Here is a 26,148-nt window from a genome sequence, read left to right as displayed (position 1 = left end):
TACCATAGGAATTTGGGACAGGATAGCCCTTATGCCTACTGAAGAGGCGTCAACCTCCAAAAAGAAGGGTTTATGCAGGTCAGGCTGAGTCAAGATAGGAGCCGAGGAAAAAGCTTCTTTGATAGCCTTAAATTCAAGAACTGCTTCATTAGACCAAGATTTGACTTGGCCTCCCCTATGAGTAAGAGAGGTAATGGGAATAATAAGGGATTCATAATGTCAAACATTTGGATTGTTTTCAGGCGAGTCAGTGGTCCTCTGTAGTAGAACTGCTAACAGTACCCCATAACTATGGAAGACGCTGAGAGGAATGGGTTAATTGCCCAATTGGATTCTAACATTTCAAGCAGATGCCACAAGGGGTACCACTGGCTACCTTTCAAGGGTGAATAGATAAAGTCATGGGAGATTTAGGCCTCAGAGTAGTGCTTGTCTATCTTGTTGACCTAATCATGTTTGGACATACTCTACAAGAGCACAATAGGCAGTTGTTCAAGGTGCTAGATTGATTGGTGGATCATAGGTTAAAATTATCCCTGGTTAAGTGCAAGTTTTATCTGATCACAGTGACGTATGTGGGACATGTTGTTATTCAAGAGGGGATTGTAACTGACCCTGCCAAGGTGGAATCTGTATTTTACACTAAGAAGCAGCCTTGGGATAACAAGAGATGATAAGGGTAATGACATTCAGCAGTTGTTCTCAACATCTGAGTTGTATGACCTATGGGGATATGATGAAAGCGAATACTCTATGAGACTTCCACACCAATAGAATGAGAGGATTGCCTCCAGTCAATCTGACCCTGTTATGAGACTCATTATCGAAGAACAAAGACCTTTTGGCCCTAGAGCTGATTAGAAAATAGTTGAAGATGATTCAAGTTCTGTCATAGTTGTGGACTGGAGAGTAGAAGTTGGGCAAGAAGAGTCAAGGAAAGATGAGTGATATTACCAAGCGTGCACATGATTGAGATGGGACATTAAACCCCTTATGATGCTCACCTATGATAGGTTAGCTTTTCCATTTATTACCCAACCCAGCAGTGTGTATCCATTGCCTTACTTTGGTCCTCTTGCAATGCGTTACAATTCAAGTGTGTCTGACATTGTGGCTAGTACTAGGCAGGATAGACTAATCCTATATTGCTTGTTTGCATGTGCACAAGCACCAAAATTAGAAAAACTTGTACCAGTTCACCAGTGGGAGGATGTAACCCTAGCTGCAGGAGTCTCTACCTTCTGCACTGTGATGGTCTGTCCAAGGACTATATTCCCCACCAGCCCGAGCACAAGCTTTTGATGTCAGGAGGTGGGGGAGCAGAGTTCCTGCATGGGAAAGACAGTAAGTCATCCACAGCTGAGGTCCCGGAGAGGGAATCCAGATGGTCCCCTGTATGAGATACCATGGGAGACTGGTGCCACAGTGAGAAGAGTGCCAATGCACATTCAACCTGGAGAGACATCCTGCAGCACCATCTGTTGATGTGGGAGTAGAGAAGTGTCCAGCAAAGACATTACAGTTGAACAGATGAGGCCTCCAGAGGAGTCTTATGAGTACCTGGTACAGTGGATCTATCAAACTAGTCCATGGCCAGAGAGGGAGACTTCTGAACTTAATGAATGTTGTGTGAGCATAGAGGACTTCAAGCAAAAGACTTGGCAAGTTAAATAGCAACAGAACTTCAAATTTTGGGAATCATGATAAGTATAACCTTTTGTAACATACGGTCTGGTGTCATATATTATCGACTACCCTACATAAAACCTATTGTACATATCTAAGTTCAGCCACTCGAAACACCTGCAAAAACAGTGATATACCCTATACATATAGTTTCCTTGGAGAGGTTACCTGAGACTATAGCTTGTAAACTCGGTTAGCCAACTCACGCACTATAACCAGATTTGTCTCCATATCTACAGACCATATACATGTTTGATCTCTCCACATGTAGATTACCAACATAGTCTGTGCACCAACAGTACCCAATGTGTCTTGTATTGATATTGCATTTATTTGACAATTGTGAATAGTTAGCAAATGTTACTGTGAACAGTGTGTGATTGCCGAGTGTGTTGATCAGTGTAGGCAAGGAAGTTGACACTTTTAGTCCTGTTGATTCATTTCATGCCTTTATTGTTCCTCAATCATTACCATTATCCTAGATTGTGTGCACTTAGGGGTAGCATGCGTCAGGTACATAGGGTCTTTCCCGCCATCCATAGAAAATTTGGGTATAGTTTCAAATAAAGTCTGCGTTCACGTATCCATCACAACCTGCTGGGGTGCTTCCTCATGGATCCATTTTTCAGGTTACTGAATGTACATTTTTTTTTTAAGGAAGACGGCACTCACCAGTCTTTAAAATTCACAAATCTTTTATTTCCAACCTCCAAAAGAATGAATAACTTATTCACTACCTTGAAGTTCATGACGAAGGTCCCAGAGAGGACTGAAACATTGAAAAATTGATATGCATTAAAAATAGAATTGTGGAATTTTAATGACTTGTGTGAGCCCTCATCCTTAAAAAGAAATATATATATATATATATATATATATATATATATATATATATATATATATACTGTATGTTTTAGTAAACTATACTGTACATAAATTAATTCTTTTTTTGGTCCCTTACGCTCAAAAAGATGAAGAATTGAAAAGTATGAAACTAAAAAGTGTGATTTTTTTTAAAAGCATTGAATAGACCTCTTAGAAGCTGCAGTCATGGGCTCTGATTAAAGTAATATGTCCAAAGATACAAGTAATCTGAGATGTGGTTCTCCCCTTTGGCCAGAACACTTGAGTCTGTATTGTATGCTAGATACGAGGAATTGAAACTATTTGTATACTTGCACCTGAGAAGGACTAGTCTGTACATGAATCACCAAGAAAATGTCTAACATTGTATACTAGCTACAATGAATATATACTTCATTTTGTACTTGCTGCCAATAGGGGTCTGTACAACACGATGTAAGCATCTCTATGTGACGATCTACATTGAACTTGTGAAATGAGTTGTATTTTCTTTAATGTGAAAAAAGTCTGAACATGCTTTTTACAGACATATTCTTACTGCAATCATTTAATTTTAGGGCCTTAATAAAGACATAACTGGACCATCTTATACAGCCGATAAATATTATTCAAATGAAGAAGTTACTGTAACCATGAGAGTAAAATGGAAAAGTTTCTGTTCAGAAAATTCTGAGGAGTGGAGTAGATGGAGTGACCCACAAATACATGGCAAGTAAAACATAATTCATTTCAAAAATAACTGTAGATGTTTAATGGGTTTTATACTGTCTGCGCAATAGTTTGGGGTTCGATCTTCCAACAAAGATACATATATTTTAAAGTACACTCACCACCTATACACATTGGAGGTAGCCAGTTTGTGTGATTGACAAATATTTGAATATTTTCATTTAATCTTTTTAATGTACGGTAAGTCATTATATCACGGATCACCCTACGAGTTGAATTATCAGAAACCTGTTGTTGACGAGAGCTTCACCTATAGTAACCCCCTTTCCCATAGAATCAGATATGTTCGCTGGTACACAGTTGTCCCCAGGACTTCTTCTCAAGTAGTGATAACTCAACTCTGGTAAGTAGGCACCACAGAGGACTTGACAGTGGGATGCTGAGCAGGGAAAACCCTGGACCAGATAAAAGCAGGAATGCTGAGTTAGCAACAGGATGAAGTACCAACCTCCACCAACATAACAGATTGTCAGTGTGGAGAAGAGGTGTAGTACCAGCTGTGGCCTGATTGAAATGGAGCTAGAGAGCAGCACAGTGTCAGGGAAAATGCTGGAGCAAGATAGAGCAGTAAATCTGTACTGTGAAACACTGCTGGCTCAGTTGAGTCTTATGGAGCGAATAGCTGGCACCACGATCCTGCAGATGGGAGGAGATCTCTCAGATGAAAAGGCAGAGTCCGAATTCAAGTAGATGTCAGGGCCACAAGCAAACAAGCAAGGTCACTACTCAGGCAGAGGTCAGAACAGGTATCAATCAGGAAACTGGCAGACTAATCACGGAACCAGGAGCACAGTGAAGCAAGCATGTGAACACTATAGCCAGCAAAGGCAGAGTGAAGCTGATAATTATTTAAACCAGTATTAGCCAATCGGGGCAGGTGTCAGATAGTGCTGCAGATGAGAGGAGTTCAGGTGATCACACTCAGGCTGAAAACAACACTGCAGCAGCCAAAAAGAAAACAGCAGTTACCTGCTGTTCCTAACACATTACTACTGCAATATATCTCTAACATCTTCTCCTGATGTTTCTGTTGGTTATACCTTTTGATGTTAATAAAGATGTTCAGCGGTGTTATTGTGGATGTTAAGCCACAATGCTTTTGTTTCTTAAACAGGTTGCTGTTTATTTAAAGATGATAACAACAGATGAATGCAGTTACTCACAGTTGCTTGTAGTACAGGAGTAGTTGAGGCAATACAGTTATACAGTACACACTTATATGTAGATATGCAGTTGGTAATGCACTCAGTATAGATATACAGATGCAGGCAGGAATCATGGCATGCTGCACAGCCGTCCAGTATTACTATGTTGTGGGCACAGACTCTCGTTATATATCTAGGGATCCTCCAGTTACTGTATTAGACACTCTGAGGACTTTATATTATACTAGGTGCGCAGCTCCTAATGCTGCGTCCATTCTCTATACAGTCTGGATGGAAGTGTTGGCGCGAAAACTTCCAGTTTGTAGGGTCTGGGCATGCGCAGTAGCGCAAAACGGACATAGGGGTCCTACCCCACTTCCGGTTTCCCACTCCTAGACCACCGAGGAAACGGGTTGCGATAGGAACACAGGAGGCGGAGCAAAGCGCTCCCATATGCCAACAGTTTCTAAATTGTGAAAATCCAAACCAGAAAGTACATAGCAGTCAACCCAATCTCAATTCTCCTATGTTCTAATATAATATCATTGACAGATGATTCTACATGTATTGGTAGTATTCCCCAGAATAATACAGCACCATCCTACAGTACAAAAAGAAAAGTATTCATTATGGGGACACTGTTACGCTAGAAAACTTTAAAAACACATTTTATTGATATGCATTAAAATTGGTCAAGATCTATTATCTATTTACAGAGACCTGGCAGAAAATAAAAATGTGAAAACTAAGTGATCAGTGTTTTGTTGCAAGTTCTTTATTATCAAACAGTTTTCTTCATTATTCTGTATTTGTATCTTATCTCATAGCAGTCTTTTTTTAATATCAACACTATCCACAGGGCTTATACAACAATCAGCCACAACATTAAAAACACTGACAAGTGAAGTCAATAACATTGATTATCTTGTTACAATTGCAAAGGGTGGGATATATTAGGCAGCAAATGAACAGTCAGTTCTTGAAGTTAATGTTTTGGAAGCAGAAAAATGGGCAAGTGTAAGGATCTAAGTGACTTTGACAAGAGCCAAATTGTGATGGCTAAATGAATGGGTCAGAGCATCTCCAAAACAACAGGTCTTGTGGGGTGTTCCTGGTATGCAGTGTTTTGTATCTACCAAAAGTGGTCAAAGGAAGGACAACCAGTGAACTGGCTACAGGGTCATGGGCTTCCTAGGCTCATTGATGCATGTGGGGAGTGAAGGGTAGCCTATCTGGTCAAATCCCACAGAAGAGTTACTGTAGCACACATTGCTGAAAAAGTTAATGCTGCCTATGATAGAAAGGTTTCAGAACACACAGTGTATAGCAGCTTACTGCATATGAGGCTGTGTAGCCGCAGACTGGTCAGAGTACCTATGCTGACCTCTGTCCACCACCGAAAGCACCTATGATGGGCATGTGAGCACCAGAACTGGACAATGGAGCAATGGAATAAGGTGGCCTGGTCTGATGATTCATGTTTTCTTTTATATCATGTAGATGGCTGGTTAGTGTTTGCATCGTTTCCCAGTGGAAGAGATGACACCAAAAACCACTATGGGAAGAAGGCAAGCTGGCGGAGGCAGTGTGATGCTCTGGGCAATGTTCTGCTGGGAGACGATGGGTTCTGGCAATCATGTTACTTTGATATGTACCACCTACCTAAACATTGTTGCAGACCAAGTATACCCCTTCCTGGCAACAGTATTCACTGATGGAAGTGGCCTGTATCAGCAGGGTAATGCGTACTGCCACACTGCAAAAATTGTTCAGGAATGGTTTGAGGAACATGACAAAGAGTTCAAGATTTTGACTTGGCCTCCAAATTCCCCAGCTCTCAATCTGATCAAGCATCTGTGGGATGTGCTGGAAAAATAAGTCCAAGCCATGAAGGCCCCACCTCGCAACTTACAAGACTTAAAGTATCTGCTGCTAAAATCTTGCTGCCAGATACCACAGGACACCTTCAAAGGTCTTGTGGAGTCCATGCCTCAATGTATCAGAGCTGTTTTGGCGGCACGAGGCAGTCCTACACAATTTTAGGCAGGTGGCTTTAATGTTGTGGCTGTTCGATGTATATTGCTCATATACAGTGATTGATTATATGATGTTATTGCTGTGTATTAAACTTAGCCAACTGCGAAGTTAATTCTCACATCTCCCCACTTGAATATTTAATTAATTATATACATTAACCACAGTTTTAACAGATTATGTAAGAGATTCATGCCAGGACATGGCGTCAACTGTCTGTATTCTTAAGTGTGTTTTGCCATCTGTAGCATTTTCAAGCCAAATCCACCAATGGAAACAAAAATAGTTGTTTCTTATTAGACACCCCACATCTAAACATGTCAAAACAATACCAGTATACTAAAACTCAACTTAACATCCAAAGTATTGACAATGACTGTGTTTAACTAAGACTCATTATAATACTGACATTCCTCCAATTCTGCTTCTTCTCTCTATGTATGGTAAGTATGGTTATATGGTTAGTATACTCATCCAATGCAATATATATTTGCACTTGTGTTTTCAGTGGTTCCTAGATATACAATACATGTTCTAAATACACTAAACAGTGTGTAACAAAGAAACATAAACATAATGTATGTATTGTATTCAGTGTATATGTCAGAAACATTACTTCGACTACACGAACATTAAAACAAAGAATACTTGAACACATTGGGTCAATATGCAATGTAGTTTCAGACATTTAAAAGATGAGACGAATCACCTTGGTGGCCAGACATTACCACACAACACACCAAGGAAATATAAACAAATTCACAGCTTGTGCTATTAACAAGATACATTATGGGCATCAGAGGAGGAGATTTGACACAACAACTCTTATAAAGTGAGAGTGAATGAACCTTCCATTATATGGTTTGGCTCCAACAGGACTGAATGAGTACATTAATTACGGTGTCTTTTTAACATAAACATCACAGAATTCATATGCCACTACTTCTGATTTTAGATTATTTTATTAGACATTATCTAACATAGATTTCCCATCATACTGATTGAGATAAATAGGTATTATCTTACAATCCCAAGTCCTATTTATTTTTCAAGACGTAAATAGGTTTGATCATACAGTCCCAAGATAAATATCTAACATATATAAGCCTAGCGGCGTGTGTGTGTTTGTGTGTGTGTGTGTGTGTGTGTGTGTGTGTGTGTGTGTGTGTGGAAAAAACTATTTTATCAAAAAAGGCTCATCCAATTGACATGAAATTTGGTATACTGACATTATTTGACAAAAAAATTATAATAGTGAAGTCAGTTAACTTCCATCATCCCCCATTCCCCCCGTGGGAGGGGTAGTAAAGGCTAAATTTATGAGTTGAGGGCTCAAACTCTTGACCGTGTGGGTATTTATTTACCAGAGCCTGTGTTTGGTCATGGACAATTGTATGTCGCATTTTCACAAGTACGGAGAAGCAGTGATGTGAAAGTGCAGGTTATGAATACTGCCCTTCAAGGAAGACTGATTGAGCACAGCGATAAGGTGTTTAGCAGAAACGTGTATCGAGAGGTTTTAGAACAGTAAGACGATGGAGATTAAGGATGTGGCGATGAAGATGAAGGATGAGGTGATGGAAAAGAATGATGAGGTGGTGACATGTGGACAAAACCACGTTAAAAAAGGGCGCTTACGTCGGGAAGTAACGCTCTTCCCCTGAAGAGGCCTGGCCTAGCCCCAAATGCATGTCAAGAACCTTTTTAACACCTTAAGTTGCTTGATTCGACTAGAATGCATGAGTATCATGCACGGGTTAACTTGTATATATATATATATATATATATATATCTATATATATATATAGATATATATATATATATATATATATATATATATATGTATGTATTTTGCAATACAAAATCAAAACACATGAGAGCGAAATTGGCAAAACCAAAACCCTAAGGTGATCCAGATCCAAAACCAAAACCAAAACATGGGGGTCAGTGAGCATTTCTAATATATATATATATATATATATATATATATATATATATTCCATAGACAAAAAACCTTACGGTTTAACATGTCCAATGAAGGTTCTTTGTACACAATCTACAATGTAAGAAATGTTTGAAACTCTTCAACTCAAACTGCAAAAGCAATGAAATTATGACGATTGAGGCAGAAACCTTAATGGACGTGTTACTTGCGCAATACAGACATGGTATGCCATCACATCCTGTGGTTAGCTGCAGATTCAGCACTATCATGGAGTGAGATTGCTGTCACTCACAAAATGGTGGAGCTGCTAATTCATAGATTTGTGAAAATCCTTTAGCCACAGCCATGTTTGTGCTCTCAAGTGAAGCCAGTCTGAGTAGACCCAGCACAAACCTCTAAATAATATGTGCAACATTATGAAATCCTTTATCTTTAAAATGGGGCATATTTTACCAAATTGTAAAAAAAACTATAACTTTCTCAAAATTTTAAAACCTCAAAGGCACTCCTCAGCCCTAATAGCTTTATTATAAAACAAACCCCAAGTCTTTAGACCTCCTGTACACTAAGTTACACTCTCCCAAAAAAAATAAAATAGAAAAACGGTGACTTTTGCAAAACAGGAAGTGGAAAAAAAACAGCAAGATTTTGAACTTTAGATTATTCCTAAGTTGTCATTTTTTATTCTTTTTTTTCTGAAATTTGGCATGTGGCACCTGTGGACAGTTCTCAATTCTCATGCCAAATTTCAGCTTAATAGCTTTAATACTTTTCAAAATGTAGACCCTCAAACACCATGCCCCCCCCTGACCGATTTCCAATGGCAGAATGTCATTTTTTAGATGTAACCTTAATATAAGGGCACTCTGCCCTTGTAATATATATACATATATATATATATATATATATATATATATATATATATATATACACATATATATATATATATACATACTTATATATGTATGTATATATATATATATATATATATACATATTTATATATATATATATATATATATATATATTTAGATATATATGTATATATATATATATATATATATATATATATATATATATATATATATATAAAATTAATACTCACATATGTAACATATATAGGTCACCTCACATTATAATTCACCCCTTTCATTTTAAAGTATTTGTTACTAATATAATTTTAATGACCTTTTTATTGAATATAATTAGATTTTCTGAATATGTACGTGAGGTATATTTGTGTGGGCATCAAAAGTATAATTATTGTTTACTTTAATTTCTAACACAATAAGGACACTTACCACAGTAGCATTGATCTAAAATGATACCCTTTTTTCCATGTATCGTATAATCATGGTTTTTCACTATAAATTTATTATAACACTTAACACTCCTTACGGTACTCATCATATAAATACACCATGACATTGCTCCAACAGCCATAAAAGTTAATGCTGCTTATGATAGAAAGGCCGTACTTTTCCTCAATTAAACTTTTTACCAGAGAGGACTAGCTAGAGCTTAGTAACAAAGGCTCAGTTTTTAATTTCCTTCTTGCTTACTTCAGCCTTCAGTTCTTATATCTTGCATGTTGTGGTATAGTCATCACTTGTCATTATATGGTTTAAACATCAATTCACTTTTATGAATATTGAATATTTCTTTGAGAATCAATTATATTCTTTATTATTTATTCATGTGAGTAATTAAGTTATAGCACTAAAATTGAAGGATTCCAATTATGGTACTCCTTACTTATAAATAATCAGAAAAAAATGTAATACACTAGTGTGATTATCTACCTATAGGCAGGGGGGTTACTATTAGAAATATGTATGTTTAGGCCATATTTTCAATATCCTAGTTATGAACTACATCAGTCTTAACACATAGGGGCCAATTCAATTCGGCCTCATTATTCTAGAAAAAGCTCGACCTGCGCACTATTACCTTTACTACGGTAAAAGAGTGCAGTAAAACCGTTAGTACGTTCATTTTAACTGCGATTTTGCTAGCAGACCTTGGGGCGAGTTATTCCTACACTAACGTGGCCAAATTAAAATTATCGTATTAACAGTATAATACAATTAGCACCGCATTATTCCTACACTAACGTGGCCAAGTTGAATCAGCCCCATAATATCTACTGTCTCTGTTTCTGACAGTAACTGTGATAAACCCTATCACACTGCATTGTGTTTATGTTTTATTATGGTACACATTCTTCAGAGTATTTATAACATGATTGTCTGGGAACCATTGAATAAAAAGTGCAAATATCGCTTGTATAAGGACAATATACACAAACCTACCTATGATACAGATATAGAAGAAGCAGGATTGGAATTAATTTTAGTATTATAAGCAATTGTAGTCAAACGCAGTCATTGTCAATACTTAGGAAGTTAATTATTCTCCAGGTTGTAATAATAATGTAATATAGATTATAGTGTGTTGCTGTTATGGTGTCTAATGATATAATAAGGTGGAGGTAAAGATGAATGAGTAGTACAAGTTTTAGTACATCTGTATTATTTTAATATGTCTGGACTACCATTGTTTCCATTGGTGGATTTGCCTGCCAATCAAAGTTACTTATTTTTATTGACTGAGAAACTCTTTTTATAGCTTGCGAACATTCATGTCAGGATCTATTCTTTGATAAAGCAATAGATGACAAAAAGCATGTCAGGATAAAGGGGTTCTAACCATCTCCTGGCGTGGCTCTTTTACATGAGCTGTTAGAACAGCAATTAATTAATATAAATAAATAAATATTCAAGTGGGGAGATAAGAGATTTGATTATGTTGTAAGCAGAGTTTAATACACATCAATATGATATATTAAATTCCCGTATATGAGCAATATGCTACCTAGCTCACATTATATACTTACTTTATTACCTCTAATATGCGGAGCTAACATTAAGGTGAATGAATCTACAAAGCTAAATAATAATAATTAGCAAATCAAGCTCTGGGATGAAACCCCAGTGACAATAAGATTATTATATTATGCTCTATAATCTACACAGTGATTGGGAAATAGTATCTATACACATCTGGATACAAATACAGAATAATGAAGAAAATTATTTCATAATAAAAAGCTTGCATCAAAGTAAAGATACCATAATTACATAAAAATATATGCAGTATTGTATTGGATATTTGTATAGTGATAGGTGTTTGCATGTATACAACAATTGTATAAAATAGATAATACTGATAAAAACAGCACAACACTTTGATTGGTGGATTTATTCAAAATATAACCACATTATTTTCAATAAGTTGTTAGTTTATTAGCCTCAATATGATAAAAAAAAAAGATTCAACTATATGCTATATAGAAAGAAATGAATAATTGACAGATCATTATTTTTTTTATCTTAATTTCCCCATTTCTTCTCACCAGTCACTTAGTTTTTGCACATTTTTATATTTTGACAGTTTAATAAAAAGGTGGTACCAGGGGCGGATTGGCCATATAACCTACCTGGACTTTTCCCGGTAGGCCGGTGGCCTTAGGAGGCTTCCTAATGTCTTTTCTAAGGTTAAAAAAACTTTATTATAAATAAAGTGCAATACAAGAGACTTACTAGGAATTATGATTCACAGACCTTTTCCAGATTGGCAGCTGGTCTGGGCCTAAAGAAGCACAACAAGGGCTAATCTGATGATGACTTGATGAATATTGATTCTGTGCAGCTGCTGTAGGGAATACCTGTGCTTATAAGATCAAGTCACTTATATGTAAGGCCCAAACATATGGGACTCTCACTGTTTAGAGTTAGGACCACCCTATTAGCAAAAGCGCAGTGGAGTGGTGGGTGGCTTTAACATACATTTGCAAATGTGTGCAACTAAGACTTTTGCATTTTTATCTACAGTAGAAATGGCAGGTCTTTTGCTGGCTATAGCGGAGTGCTGGGGAAATTTTCTGTGTTTGTTCCTTTTAGGATAACCCCACCTTTTCAAGCACCTACTATGAGCCTATAAATTGATTGAGCATCTTCCACTTCTGTAAAGTCACTGCAAGGATCTCTTGCCAGATGATTGGGTCTTTCAGGTCAGCATCCAGCAAACCTGTTACCTGTATCATGATCCTGCTATGTACTGACTACTGCAGCTAGTTCCTGCCATTCTGACCATGCATTGTTTGACTATGATTTGTTTCTTTGTCTGAAGTCTGTATTCACTTGGATATCTTGTTGCTTCAGACTGCTGTGACAGCACAGTACCTCTGACTACTACCTAAGGCTGAAGCCTATACATATTGAACTATTGCTGTGCTCTGTTCCAGCATTGTCTGTGTCTGAATCCACCTGCTGCTATCTAGCACTGAGCTATTTCTGAGCTCCTTTCCTGCATTGGTTGTGTTTGGTTCCACCTGCTGTTATGTAGCACAGAACTTTTGCTGTGCTCTGTTCCAGCACTGGCTGTGTCTGACTCCACCTGCTGTTATTTAGCACTGAACTATTTCTTATCTTCTTTAGTGCAATGAATATGTCTGGTTCCACTTGCTGCAATCTAGTGATGTACTACTAAGTGTACTCCATTATTGTATCAGCTGTTTCCAATTATCTATACCTGCTCAACTTTGGGAATAAATGATATTAAGAAGACATGAGTGCCTGACTCGACTTCACTCCGTGGCTGTTGCTGTGCATCCTACTACAGTGTCAGCGCTATGCTGCACTACAAACCTTCAGCTTCTCCCTTCGTGTTTGCCATTTCAGTTCCTTGAGTCCAGTATTGGCACACTAAGAGTGTCAATACTGGACTTCTTCCAGCTTGTCCATTTCGTTGCTGGTAATTATTGATCCAATTGTAAGTACAACTTCCTGCAAGTAATGGTGCTGAGTTTTGTTGCAGTATGTCTATTTCATGGCCAGCGATTTCTTACTCGGGCGATTGATATTGCAAATAACGATGCTGTACCTTCTGGCAGCCTTTCAGCTTTCATCTGCATTGGGACTTATGATTGCATTTCAGTATCATTGAGTGCATTCTCTTTGATTCAATATTACCTTGAACTTATGTGTTGACTAGCATGAACTTGTCTGTCTTATGTGCTGCTATATATATATATATATATATATATATATACAAGTTAACCCGTGCATGATACTCATGCATTCTAGTCAAATCAAGCTACTTAAGGTGTTAAAAAGGTTCTTGTCATGCATTTGGGCCATAGCCCAGGCCTCCTCAGGGGAAGAGCGTTACTTCCCGATGCAAGCGCCCTTTTTTAACGTGGCTTTGTCCACATGTCACCACCTCATCATTTTTCTCCATCACCTCATCCTTCATCTTTATCGCCACATCTATCCAGATGTCTATCCAGACACAGGGATCTCTCTCAGCAGTCCTGAGTATCACACTCCTCTCGCTCTGTCACCCCCGGCAACCACCAACCGCTCCCCACTGTCACCCCCGGCAACCACCAACCACTCCCAACTGTCACTTCTCCTTCAAGAAATATATATATTTTTTTTTAAATCTTTATAAACACTTTTAACAATTAACAAATTAAATTAACAAATTAAAAACATCTTAGTATACCAAATTTCAGCCCTTTCTGAGTTTTTTTCCCCAAACACACTAACAATTTACTAGGTCAGTGTATAACTCCGCCCAGCAGGTGGCGCTGCAGCAAATTTCAGCCCTTTCTGAGTTTTTTTTCCTACACACACTAAGAATTTAGTAGGTCAGTGTATAACTTCGCCCAGCAGGTTGCGCTGCAGCTTGTTTTTTTTTTTTTCACACACAGACACACGCCACTAGGCTTTTATATAGTAGATATATATATATATATAATACTTCTTGGGAGGTGTCAAGTTATTATTATTATGCTGTCCAATATTATGACAGGTGTATTGAAGATGACCTGCTATGCAAATTAAAATCTGAACTTTTATCATTTCAAACCGGTATCATCTTGGAATTGTGCTACTTGGTGCCAGAGGAGTCTAATTCTGGTTGTGTTCAAAATCGCTCCTAACACCCTGGAGCACGACTCGACGTATACTTTTCTTTTCACTCCTCAACCACTACTCCGCACTGTCCTTCTCTACAGTGGCTCCCTATCACACATAGGATAAAGTTCAGTCCTAGGGCTAGATTTACTATCAGGCGATTTTGTAAACCCGCCGACTTTCGGTGGGTTTGGCGGCGGTTTAGCCATCGCCGGATTTACTAAGGCTAAACCCGCCGTCCAAACGGCCAGAAATTATGTTTCCAAACCCGCCTCTGTATAAAGCGCCATGACGGTTTCAACAATGTTCAACATACAAACAGCCGGATTTACTATTAGGGGGTTTATAAAGCCGCCGGAAAACCGCCATTCAATAGACCAAAATGAAAGCGCTGCTTGTGAGCGGCGAGATTGCTCAAACAGTGTGCTGTTTGAACTATTTAGCCATTTTTAGCATAAGAGAAAGAGCCATTTTGTGCAAAGTTTCCTCCTTTAGGATTGTATATGGGAAATGGGCAAACTGTCATGTAATTTGAGGGTAGGTTTTTTTGGGGGTTTTTTTCACCCAGTATTATTGCATCCTATTTACTGATGTAAAGGTTTTTTTTGGGTTTTCCAGTTGCAACAAATCCTCAAAAATACTGTTGTTTTTTCAAAATCAGGAAGCACAATATGTCATTACATAGGTAACCCTTACTTTAATGCTAATGCAATCCAAAAGTTACAAAATCAAAAAGGTGTTTCTGCCTGAATAAATCACAGTCAATGACAGTCTAGCGGCCAGCAGTTAATCAGGTGTGGGTTTTTTGGAGAATGGCTTTTGCGGGGAATGTGGTACATTCTGGACAGTGTATGTTTGCAGCTTTTTACCTGATGGAGGCAGAAAGGCGCCTGGAGGAGGATGTACAACAGTTGTCATCTGTTCCGCAGACCGGCCTCTCCACGTGCATTTAAAGTGCGTTTGAATCTGGAATCTTTGGCTGATGTGGATGTAGTACCAATGTTTGTACTCATGTAAACCAGGTTCCTAGATAAATTTGGTGGGGTGCTTATGTATGCACCTCTAAAGGTGTCTGATATTATCCTGGCTTGCTGTCTGATACATAATCTAGCTTTACATCAACTAACCCCACCGATTATTGCAGTAGACAGTGAACAAGTAGGGGCCCGTGTCCCATTTGGTGATGTGCAGAGCACAGAGGGGGAGGCAGATTTGAGGCCGTCTCATTACAAACTACTTTAAATGTAAGTGCATACTATAAAAAACATATATTGGTTTGTTTTTTTTATGTCAGTGCAATGGTTTTTTTAATGGAATTTTTTAATAAAATTGGACCCTTTAAACAGAGGATAGTGTGTACTCCGGATGTTGTAATTGTGAAAATCCTGGAAAGTGACAGTCAGAGGTCAATGTGTACGTGAAATTAGTGCATCGTTTTAAAGAAAACAGTATACTCTTGTTTAATGTGCAGAAAAGAAAGACTGATACCAATGAAATATAACTGCATTTATTGCATTACAACACAATAAAAGAAAAAGTATAACGTTTACACATACATAACAAAACATTACCCAATAATACAATTTTTGCCCTAGCGCCGCCTTTCGCTGGCATATCACTATGTTTTGCCCCACTCTATACCCTCCCTCGCCCACCCCTGGTGCGAGCACCTCTCCTTGGAGGAGTACTATGTGCCGATCTGCTTGACGTACTAGCAGTACTGGTGGAGGCCGATGAAAAAGGTGCCGGCAAGCGGGCAATGAGTTCCTGCTGTAGTTGGCCTGCCAGCCGGATAACATTTGCATTCCCCTCGCGAACGGAGGAATGCAAGGCGTCCACAGCCCCAGTCATTTGGGCCAGCTGCACATTGGTTTGCTCCAAAGCGTTTGCCAGACGGTTTATTCCAGCAGGGATTTGGCTATTGGAGCGGTGTATCCGCCTCAACTGGGCCGCAATTTGGGACATGTGGCGAGTTTGGCTGTCCATAAACTGACACTGCTGTACCTGAAAATTAGCTATGGATTGGGCCATTTCTCGCCCTGTATCCATCTGAGGAGCTGCAGCTTGTTGCTCGGATGACTGTTCCGCAGGGCCAGGTGCTTGTTCCTGGCGCATAGACACGGGGACATCTACCATCTCTAAAGTGATGACTGTGTCTCCTTGTGGGTCATCAGTAGGTGACATCTGCGCAGACTGGCGCTGGCCTTGCAGAGATGCTGAGGTTCCTGTGGTGAAATAACCAAGGTAAGTATATAGGAAATAACATGTTTGTAAATTGCATTCTGCTCAATGTACCCAAAAAAAAAACATTTAACAACTAAAGAATGGTTACCAATGTCTACCTTCAAGATTAGTTGTCCTCTGCGACCTGATGAAGGATGCTACTCATATGTTTTAGGAGTAAAATCTCATTTTGCCTATGCGTTACAGTGATGGGATCAAAATGGCAATAATTTTTAATGCTAACATTGAGGGTGTTTGTATCAAAATGCTGCAAAACCGTGCTTTGGGGTAAGCGAATACTATTTTAGGTCTCCTTCTGTGTAGTACATGATGGGGATATAGACTAAACTGCGAGTTTGAAAATGTGGAGATGTTGCCTATAGCAATCATATCATATAACAATCAGATTTTAGCTGACATTTTGAAGAACGCAATAAATAAATTATTTTTAAAATCTGATAGGTTGCTATAGGCAACATCTCTAGGTTTCCAAACCCTCAGTTTAGTAAATGTTGCCCTATGTTCTCATTGCAAACCATATAAAAATCACTAAATATAACATGGACTCCAACATTTGTACACAAAAACATCCAAGTCCATTATTTCTCCACCAAACAGAGAACACGCACCTGCTTGCTCTTCAGAGCCAGAATCTCTTGAAGGTGGAGGTATAGACCTTGGACTGGGAGTAAACTGGCGTCCTGGTGAATCTGGATGTATTATTTGCAGCAAAAAGCAATTTACAAATAAAAAAAATTGGGAAAAAATGTGTTTGCAAATTTAAAAACAGTTCAAAAACAATTTTTTGCCCTTTACATACTGATTGTCTAAAAAAGGCACTTTTAAGAAAAAAAAACACATTTTTTTTAAAAAACAAACATGTTTAAAATAAAAAAAGGCACTTTTAAAATAATAAAGGCACTTTTAAGAAAAAAAAACACTTTTAATATTGTTATCGTAAAAAGGACAAATAACTCACCAACTCGGGCAAACGAGGGTGAATCTGTGTCTTGCACATTAATTCCCTCCACAATTTCACGGGGCATTATCTGCCGCAGCTCCTCCTCATAACTGGTGTATTCAATGCGAAGAGGGGGGCCACCACCCGTGCGTCTTGTGGACCTCCTTTCCTGGGCCATCTTCTCTTTAAGCCTCCTCTTGACATCTGAGAAGCGCTTGCGGCAGTGCGCCACTGTCCTCTTTAGTGGGCCCACCGCGTTCACAGCATCGCACACTCTCCCCCACAGTTGGTGACGCCGCCTTAGAGGAGTCCGGGCTGCCAGGTTCCCTAGGATGACCTCATAGCAGGGAACTATGTGGTGCACCAGAACACAATTTTCGTTGTGGGAGAATCAGACATTTCTCCCTGTCTTCGTCTTCCTGCCCTGTCCTGACTCCTCAACCTCTCCCTCTCCCTCCTCAGCCCCCTCAACCTCCATCTCCCTCTCCTCAGCCTGTTCTCCCCTCCTATATCTGGACATTTTTACACAGACACAAAAACACAAAACACAGAAGGACTGACAAACACAAAGGACAAACTACACTAACTACAGACACACTCCACACAGGCACACACAAGTAACACAGAAAAAAGGACAAGTCAAATACAAATAATACAAGACAGAAAATAAAAGAGAAAATAAATGTACAAAACAAAAAAATAGCACAGGACTACTCACACTTTAATCAGATATCGCTCCACCAATCCACCAAACTCCAACTCTCACCAACTGTCACCAAAGCTCAAACCAACTAACTCCTCTCTCAAAACTCCTCAAAACCCTATCAGAGAAAAAAGTGTCAGGCCAGTGGTTTATATAGGGCTTGTGATGTCAAATCTCCTGACTTTGAAAATAGCCAATAGTAAGAGGCCAGGAGACAGGTGTAATTTTAAAAAAAACCGCCTTTACACAAAAGCGCCGTCATTTCAAGCAAAAGCGCCATGTTCTATTCAAAGCCGCCAGCGGCTTTGAGCATTACATCCCGCCGTTACATCGCCGGGGGCTTCAAATTGAAGCTGAAAAGCGCCCATTAGTAAATCCAGCTGTTTGCAATGCAAACCCGCCGGAAAACCGCCGCGATGCATGGCGGCTTCAATCCGCCATGCATCGCGCCTGTTAGTAAATCTAGCCGCTAGTCTTACAAATCAGAAATGTTTTAACTCCTTACATCATTTTCCCTAATCTCCAAAGACTCCTCCAAATAGAACCAGACACTTACAGACTCCCCAATATTTGAAGTGCTCCTTCAAAAACGTATCTCTTCAGGCAAGTATATAAAAATGACCCTGTAGTATCTCATGATATAAGAACATCTCAAATCACAATCTGAATTCTAAAACAGCTTTTGTCAAGTTACATGTTCCTTCACATCTTGATTCTATCCGTTTTACTTTAAACCATGAGTTATTTAAGCAAGGCTGTCATTCTTATTATCTCTTAATTTTGTAAATGTTAATTTCATGTAATGAATATAATGCACAGTAAGTGTTACTTACTCTGTACAGCACTGAAAACGTTGTCACTTTGTACATAAAAAATATTACTATTTGTGAGAATATAGGCTATAATGTCACTAGAGACAATTACATCACTGAAGCATGGGATGGTGCAATTTGTGCCTCATGTCTTAGTGATGTCATTGGTTTCTAGTGAATTAATTGCGATCTCATGAATATTGCTTCTGGAGAAAAATGGCTGTCTCCACAGTGTAGGTGACAAGTACACTTTAAATTCTATATCAAAAGTGATACTGTATGCGAAAGCTGTGAAAATAAAATATAACTTCTAGCACATTTAACCCCTTAATGGCCATAGTATTTTATATCTTAATTAGCCAGAATAAAATTCATATTTATGAAATATGCCTTGGTGGAAATTTGTAATTTTTTAGGGACAGATGGAGATTTATTTTTGTAGCAGAGTCAAGTGATAATATATAGTATGTGTATTATACAAGGATATCTAGGTAAAATGGGGGGAGGATGAACATTTCTATGATTCTTTCTACAGTTACTTTGACACAATCAGAGCAACCCCTGAAAGTTACACAAAAATGTTTCTCAGCTTGTGTACTTTACACAAGTTCTGAGAGATAAGGCCAGGAACAAAGGTTCATAGTTTATTGGGGTTTTTTTCAATGTAAAATATGTAAGTCCATCTACAAAGTCTATATAGTGGGAGTAATGTGAGATTTGTAAGTCCAAAATTTGACGTGTGGCGCTGTGTTTATCAGTTTGGGCAATATTCATTCAGTGTAGCATTCACACATTTTGGTTGAGTGCATGAGGTGGTTACAAATTCCTAATTAATTAGTAAGTGAGTTGGAGGTATATGGGCATGTTTTACTGTTGTAGTAAAAAAATGTATTCATTGATTTTTCAATTTTTATTTTTTTCTAAATATTTTTACTGGTTAGGTACAGTACTGGGACCTGTTCCAGGGCTCCCATGCACATCAACCTTCTCAGATAATTGGTCATAGTGATCTAATGATCACTATTACAAGTAATCATACATTGCTGCAATGCAGGAGAAAAACAGTTTATGTCCCACCTGCATTGCCACTCTCATAAGCTAGTCCCAGTGATGTCATGACCCCAGCCCTAAAGCAGAAGTTCTACTTACACATTGGGAAACATATTATTCAATATGGCTGTTCGTATGCACAGGAACCAAATCAACCTGTTCCAGGGCATATTACTGCAGCTTGAGGATGTCCTGGAGACCACCATAAGTATAGGACACCCCTATTAACAGACATTTGCAAAATGTCTTTTACTCTACAAAATTTATAATCATTATTCACACTGTATTATTACATTTTTACAGATTTGTAGTATGTGCTACGTTATGCTGCATTTTATGACAATTTTTTAGTCTACTGCAGTAATTGTCTGTGAACATATGAAAAGTGTCTCATTTTTATGACTTTTTTTTGGCCAGTTGAGGTGTTGGCAGGTAAGCTGTAGCTGCATATATATGGCTATGTATAGTGACAGATCTATTTTTCACTGTGACTTTCTTTGTCTTCTTAATAAAAATCATATCAATATTTATCTTTTATTTTCTTTCTATCAGGGTCCAATCCTACAGGGTTTGAACAAATCCACCTTTTCATTATACTAGGAATAGGCACAACTGTTATTCTGATTCTTCTCATAATCCTATGTCACAGGTAAAGTCTAAACATGTTCATAAAGATTACTGATCATGCAAATGTAACAAATAATTTAATATAATAAAATAATATAAATCCCCATTTATACATCAACTTTATAAATCCCCATCTGTACTTCAGGTCCATGATGTAGCTAATTCATATGTTAAACAACAATATTTTATCAGTAGCAGTAAACTAAATATTATAATACATAGAGATGCACTGCTAATATACTGTATGTTGCCAGCACACTCATTAATTACATTACTTCACCTATAGAAATATGACAGAGACGGTTTAAAAAGCCAGTTTATTCAAAGCACAGATGACATACAAAATTTATAAAAGTTTGTATATATCAGATCTGATGAGTTATAAACAGTGTTGGATTGTAAAGTGTTTTTGATACTATTAGTAAAACACTGATCAGGGAGCTCTCAGTTAAATGATAATCAAATCTCCTAGTGGTCCTCCCCTATGTATAACGAATTAGTGGCACAGCAAGCCTAAAAGATTGACAGTAGTCACAGCCTTAGGCTGGGTTTTTCTTCCTCTTGCAAGTTAAAAGTGACCCTGCCTATCAGAGACTGCTAATGCCCGAGGGCCTGGATATTGAATGCTATGAGGACTCGGAAAATGCTGCACAGCCTACACAAATGCAGGCCAAACAACCTAAGGAAATTCTGGCCTAAAAATTTTTGATATAGGCCCATTCTGCCCAGAGGCGGGCTGGGCCGGGGGGCAGGGGGGCATCGGCCCCCCGGGCCGCTCAGATTTTGCGCTTTTAGGGCCGGGGGGTAGGCCGGCCGGCCGCCCCCCGATGCAATTTCTTCTGATTTTTTTCTGCGGCTGCATCTGATGTCATCAGATGCGGCCGCATCAGCGCATAGGCGGCCGCATCACATGACAGGAGATGCGGCCGAGTCATCATTGACGCGGCCGCATCCCCTATAATGAGATGAGGCCGCCTGTGTGCCCCCCTGCCTGCAGCATCCCAGCTCGCGTCTGATTCTGCCCCACATTGCAGTGTGGGGCAAGACTTTGCTTAGAGCTGATGTTCCTTTGAAGAGCAGTTGGTGTTTGTTTGTAGATTGTGTCTGTGTAAGGCAATTGGTGCAGGTAATACATTGTGTCATACCTGACCGTGATATCTAGAAGGGTTATAAGAGTCATGTTTTTGATTTCAGCTAGCAAGATCTTACATCTGCATTTTGTTAATATAGATTTGCATTGATAGTTAACAAGACAGTAAAACTGTAGATGTTATTTCTATGTTATATGTTATAAGTGCAGCATTTTATTTTTTTATTAGTCAGACAGTAATCATTTATAAATATAAAAATATGCAGGTATAAAAACCATCATGCTTATGTTTTTTCTTTTCAGGTTCAGGATATGGACAAAGCTATTCCCACGAGTGCCCAAACCAGAAATCAAAATGTTTGATACATTAGAACAAAATAAATTACAGGTAGAGTAACTCTTTAACATTGTTAATATATGTGTTCTACAAATCTATGCAAAGTAGGCATCTTAAGTAGTAATATATAAGTAGAGCCTGATCCACTAAGGCATGCAAAACGAACGTATTGTGCGTGCCTTATATCCAGCATACACATGTCCATATTCAACAAGGAACAGATGTAAAAATATGTATGTTATTGAATACGGATCTAGGTGGTCTCTGCTCTAACAGACAATACACTGCAGGATATATCTAATAATATAGTATGTGGAATATAAAGTCCCAAAAGCAGAGGGAAAAAAATATTAATATTACCTGTTAATAATCACAGTCATTAATGAGAAAATATTAAAACAAAAGAAAAATTAAAATCCCCCCCCCCATAAAATACATTTATGCGGATGAATGTCTACTATACATAAAATACATTTATGTGGATGAATGTCTACTATACATAAAATACATTTATGCGGATGAATGTCTACTATACATAAAATACATTTATGCGGATGAATGTCTACTATACATAAAATACATTTATGCGGATGAATGTCTACTATACATAAAATACATTTATGCGGATGAATGTCTACTATACATAAAATACATTTATGCGGATGAATGTCTACTATACATAAAATACATTTATGCGGATGAATGTCTACTATACATAAAATACATTTATGCGGATGAATGTCTACTATACATAAAATACATTTATGAGGATGAATGTCTACTATACATAAAATACATTTTTACAGTTGCTCATGATTGCACGTGATTACAAACACATGCTCTAGCATGCATGCTTCACCGTCATCTATAATAATCGGCACTTACACCCGTCTTGTAGCTAGTGCAAGTAATACAACAGAAATACTTACCATTGAAATGCCCAAAGCTTGAATTAGATGTTGGTACGTGTGCTTGAGCTTGGCATCCCTTACTGTACATTGTACTACATTGTACTACATACATTTGCCCATTTCCCTCCTAATAGGCTGTAGTAATGGCACTTTGTGCTCGAGGAGGAATTGGACAATGCTGTGTTCACTGGCATATGTTCTAGTTCTGGGCATGTGCAGAGCGATTTTGCACACATAACGACATTTACGTTCCTTGACATATCGGGCCAATAATGTGAGAAAGTGTTTGTCTTCTGTGCTTGTTTGGTGGTTAAAGAATTACCAAAAGGTGTAGGAAACTCCTATGCTCCAGGGGATCCCTTTGAAGAAGATTGCGGCAGAGAAATGAAAGGAGCATACCAGACCAGGTCTGGGTGTAATATTTTAGATCCAACAGTGGGTAACTCAGAATAAATGTAGAATCTTATGTACAAAGGAGAAGACTTTAGGTAGAGAAAGATACAAGGTATATAAAGGGGAATAGTACCCCAAAAGGCTGTAACAGGTTCCCTCTACTTTCCATCTGTCACATCCGGGAGCCTAGCTGGAAAACAGTGAGAGCCATGTGTGGAGTCTCAGAAAGTAACTATTTATTGTATAAATATTATTGTCTTAGCACCCCTCACCTCTATATTGTAAGCTCTCACAAGCAGGGTCCTCCGTTTCTTTTGTTTCCACCCTCCCAGCTCTTACCCACTTACCACCTTCAGCTACACTTGCTGTGGTTGATGTAGATTTTAATAAATAAGCTGACCAATTGTATATATTAGACTCAGCAGCCGCTGAACTGTCTAATTCTGAGCTCATGCGTATAATACAAAGTTTGGCACATGATAAAAAAAACATTTTTAGAACACACTGCTAACGTCTATCTCCAATATAAGCAGTCCACATATACTACACTCACCAGCCTTGAAATTTCCCAGGAAATGCCCTTTGTCATGTGACTTGATTTATGTTAAGCTTCTTGTATTATCATTTATATTTGTTACCTATGCTTTTTATTACTACTAGTGCTATATAAATTTTTGTAAACTTTCTTTTGCTCATGTAATCTATGTACACTTTTGGGGAACTTGGTGGTGCCCTATAAATAAATTATAACAGTAATAACATTTAAAGACTATACAATAATTATCAAAATGGCACTCATAAGATCAGAGCTTTGTTGATTCGGAAAAAGTACTAAGATTAACTGCTCTCCTGCCCAGGCCAGCAGCCATGTAATCGTTCCACTCTGTATCCTGCTAGTTTGCTGTTAACTAACTTTAGTGTTCTCCTTCTATGTCCTGCTATGTCTGTGGGTGAGGACTTTTATTCTGATGTCTTGTACTGTTCCTCTAGGCCAGTGGTTCCCAAACTTTCTCAGTTTGAGGCACCCTTAGGGTCACCATAATTTTTCAAGGCACCCCTACGCAAAAATAATGACCGGGTAGCCCCTTCACCATATCACTCTGTGTAATTTTGACAGCCGGAAATATTTAGGCAAAATAATGGGGGACATCCCAAAAGCACTGGGGAGTGCTAAAAATTATTTGGTTGATACTGCTGACAAATATGACTTTTGACAGCCAGAAATATTTATGCACAATTATGGGGGACACCCCAAAAGCACTGGGGAGAGCTAAAAATTATTTGGTATATACTGCTGACAGATAGTAATTTTGACAGCCAGAAATATTTAGGCAAAATAATGGGGGATACCCAAAAAGCACTTTGAGTGCCAAATATTGAAGAAAAAAAAATCCTCTATCCTCCTCTCTTCTCTAGCGATTTTTGTTAGCACAATTGGAATCAGAATATTGTATTCTCTGTCCCTGCTCTAATCAGCCTGTGACTACACCCTGCTCTCTCCCTCTGTCAAATGGCGATGGATTGTTATGGAGGCGTGTATTTATAATCTTCAAGTATCGCGAGAACCAAGCCCCGAGATCCGACGACGTCACAATGACGTTCGGCCTCAATTTGGATTCCGAGCGGGCAGGAGAGTACCAAGCCTACTCGGCTCGGTACTCGGTTACCCAAAGTTCGGATGGGTTCGGTTCTCGGGGAACCGAGCCCGCCCATCTCTACTGGGTAGAGCAAAGATTGTCATGGGGTACATTTATTTTACATACTTTTACCCTACCCTACAAGTTTCTGGGAAGGTCTAATACTGCAAATAACACTGTTAGAAAGGTTTGCCTCTATATTAACACCTGTACGTTGAAAGTGGTATTGCTGTATTCGTATTTAAGGCGTTGCTTGTTTATTGTTATTTATCTCCAGATTCACAATAAATATGTATTTACTGGTTTTGTTCATCAAATATATTTGTCCTCTTTAATTTTAGGTTGAGAAAGTGTCTGAAAATGAAATTCCGTTTATTAAAAAAGATGAAGAAGAATGTATTTGCTCATATGTAACTGAAATATCACCATAACCCTAATCTGAATTCATCATAGAAATGAAGGGGTTGTGTAAGAGGTCTTGTAAGATAGGGAGTAAGTTTTTGATATGTAATGTGTGCTATATTTAAGTAAAATGTAAGGCAAGAGTATAAAATGTATGTTTTTTTTGTTTTTTTTCTACCCAGAACAGTTATGATCTTTTCTTTGGATATATTTGCTTTTTGATTTATCATGAAAAATTTGCAATGTGTCACAATTTAAAACATAATAGATCAATGCTGACTTAAACTCCCTCTGATTACATTACCTGCAAATGTGAAACTACTGGGGATGCAGCATCTACAGGGCCTTATGATGAGAGAGGCCCAGCAATGTTCTGATGTGTTCGCTCCCATCAAAGCCCCTCTTGAGCTCCCAAAAGAGCAGAGCAGGGGGAAAAAAGAGGCTTCTAGATAAAAAGAAAAATGTAACTGGATAAACTCACTTATAAAACAAAAATAATATTTTAAACATAAATCACACTTCATATAAAATTCAACTGCAACAACATGTATATAACATATTTACAATATAGCTGGTGTATATTTGCTTCAGAAGAAATCAATAAGAATTATTAATAGGC

At 38.3% G+C, this 26,148-nt stretch overlaps 1 protein-coding gene across 4 annotated transcripts in view; it reads left to right on the top strand.

Moving 5' to 3' along the window:
• LOC142139147 (granulocyte-macrophage colony-stimulating factor receptor subunit alpha-like) overlaps positions 1-25,680 on the top strand; it is a 122,217-nt gene extending 96,537 nt beyond the window's left edge. For all 4 annotated transcript variants that reach the window (XM_075196501.1, XM_075196502.1, XM_075196503.1 and 1 more), the window contains 3 exons: positions 3,108-3,258; positions 22,153-22,237; positions 25,469-25,680. In XM_075196501.1, the coding sequence (XP_075052602.1) occupies positions 3,108-3,258; positions 22,153-22,220 (219 nt within the window). In that variant the 3' untranslated portion in view covers positions 22,221-22,237; positions 25,469-25,680. The remainder of the gene's footprint in view (positions 1-3,107; positions 3,259-22,152; positions 22,238-25,468) is intronic.
• Positions 25,681-26,148: the final 468 nt, after the last annotated feature.

Source organism: Mixophyes fleayi, chromosome 2, assembly GCF_038048845.1.
Source record: "Mixophyes fleayi isolate aMixFle1 chromosome 2, aMixFle1.hap1, whole genome shotgun sequence".
Classification (NCBI taxonomy): Eukaryota; Metazoa; Chordata; class Amphibia; order Anura; family Limnodynastidae; genus Mixophyes; species Mixophyes fleayi.
Note: the sequence above shows the minus strand (reverse complement) of the source record. Positions and strands in the feature narration are given on the sequence as shown.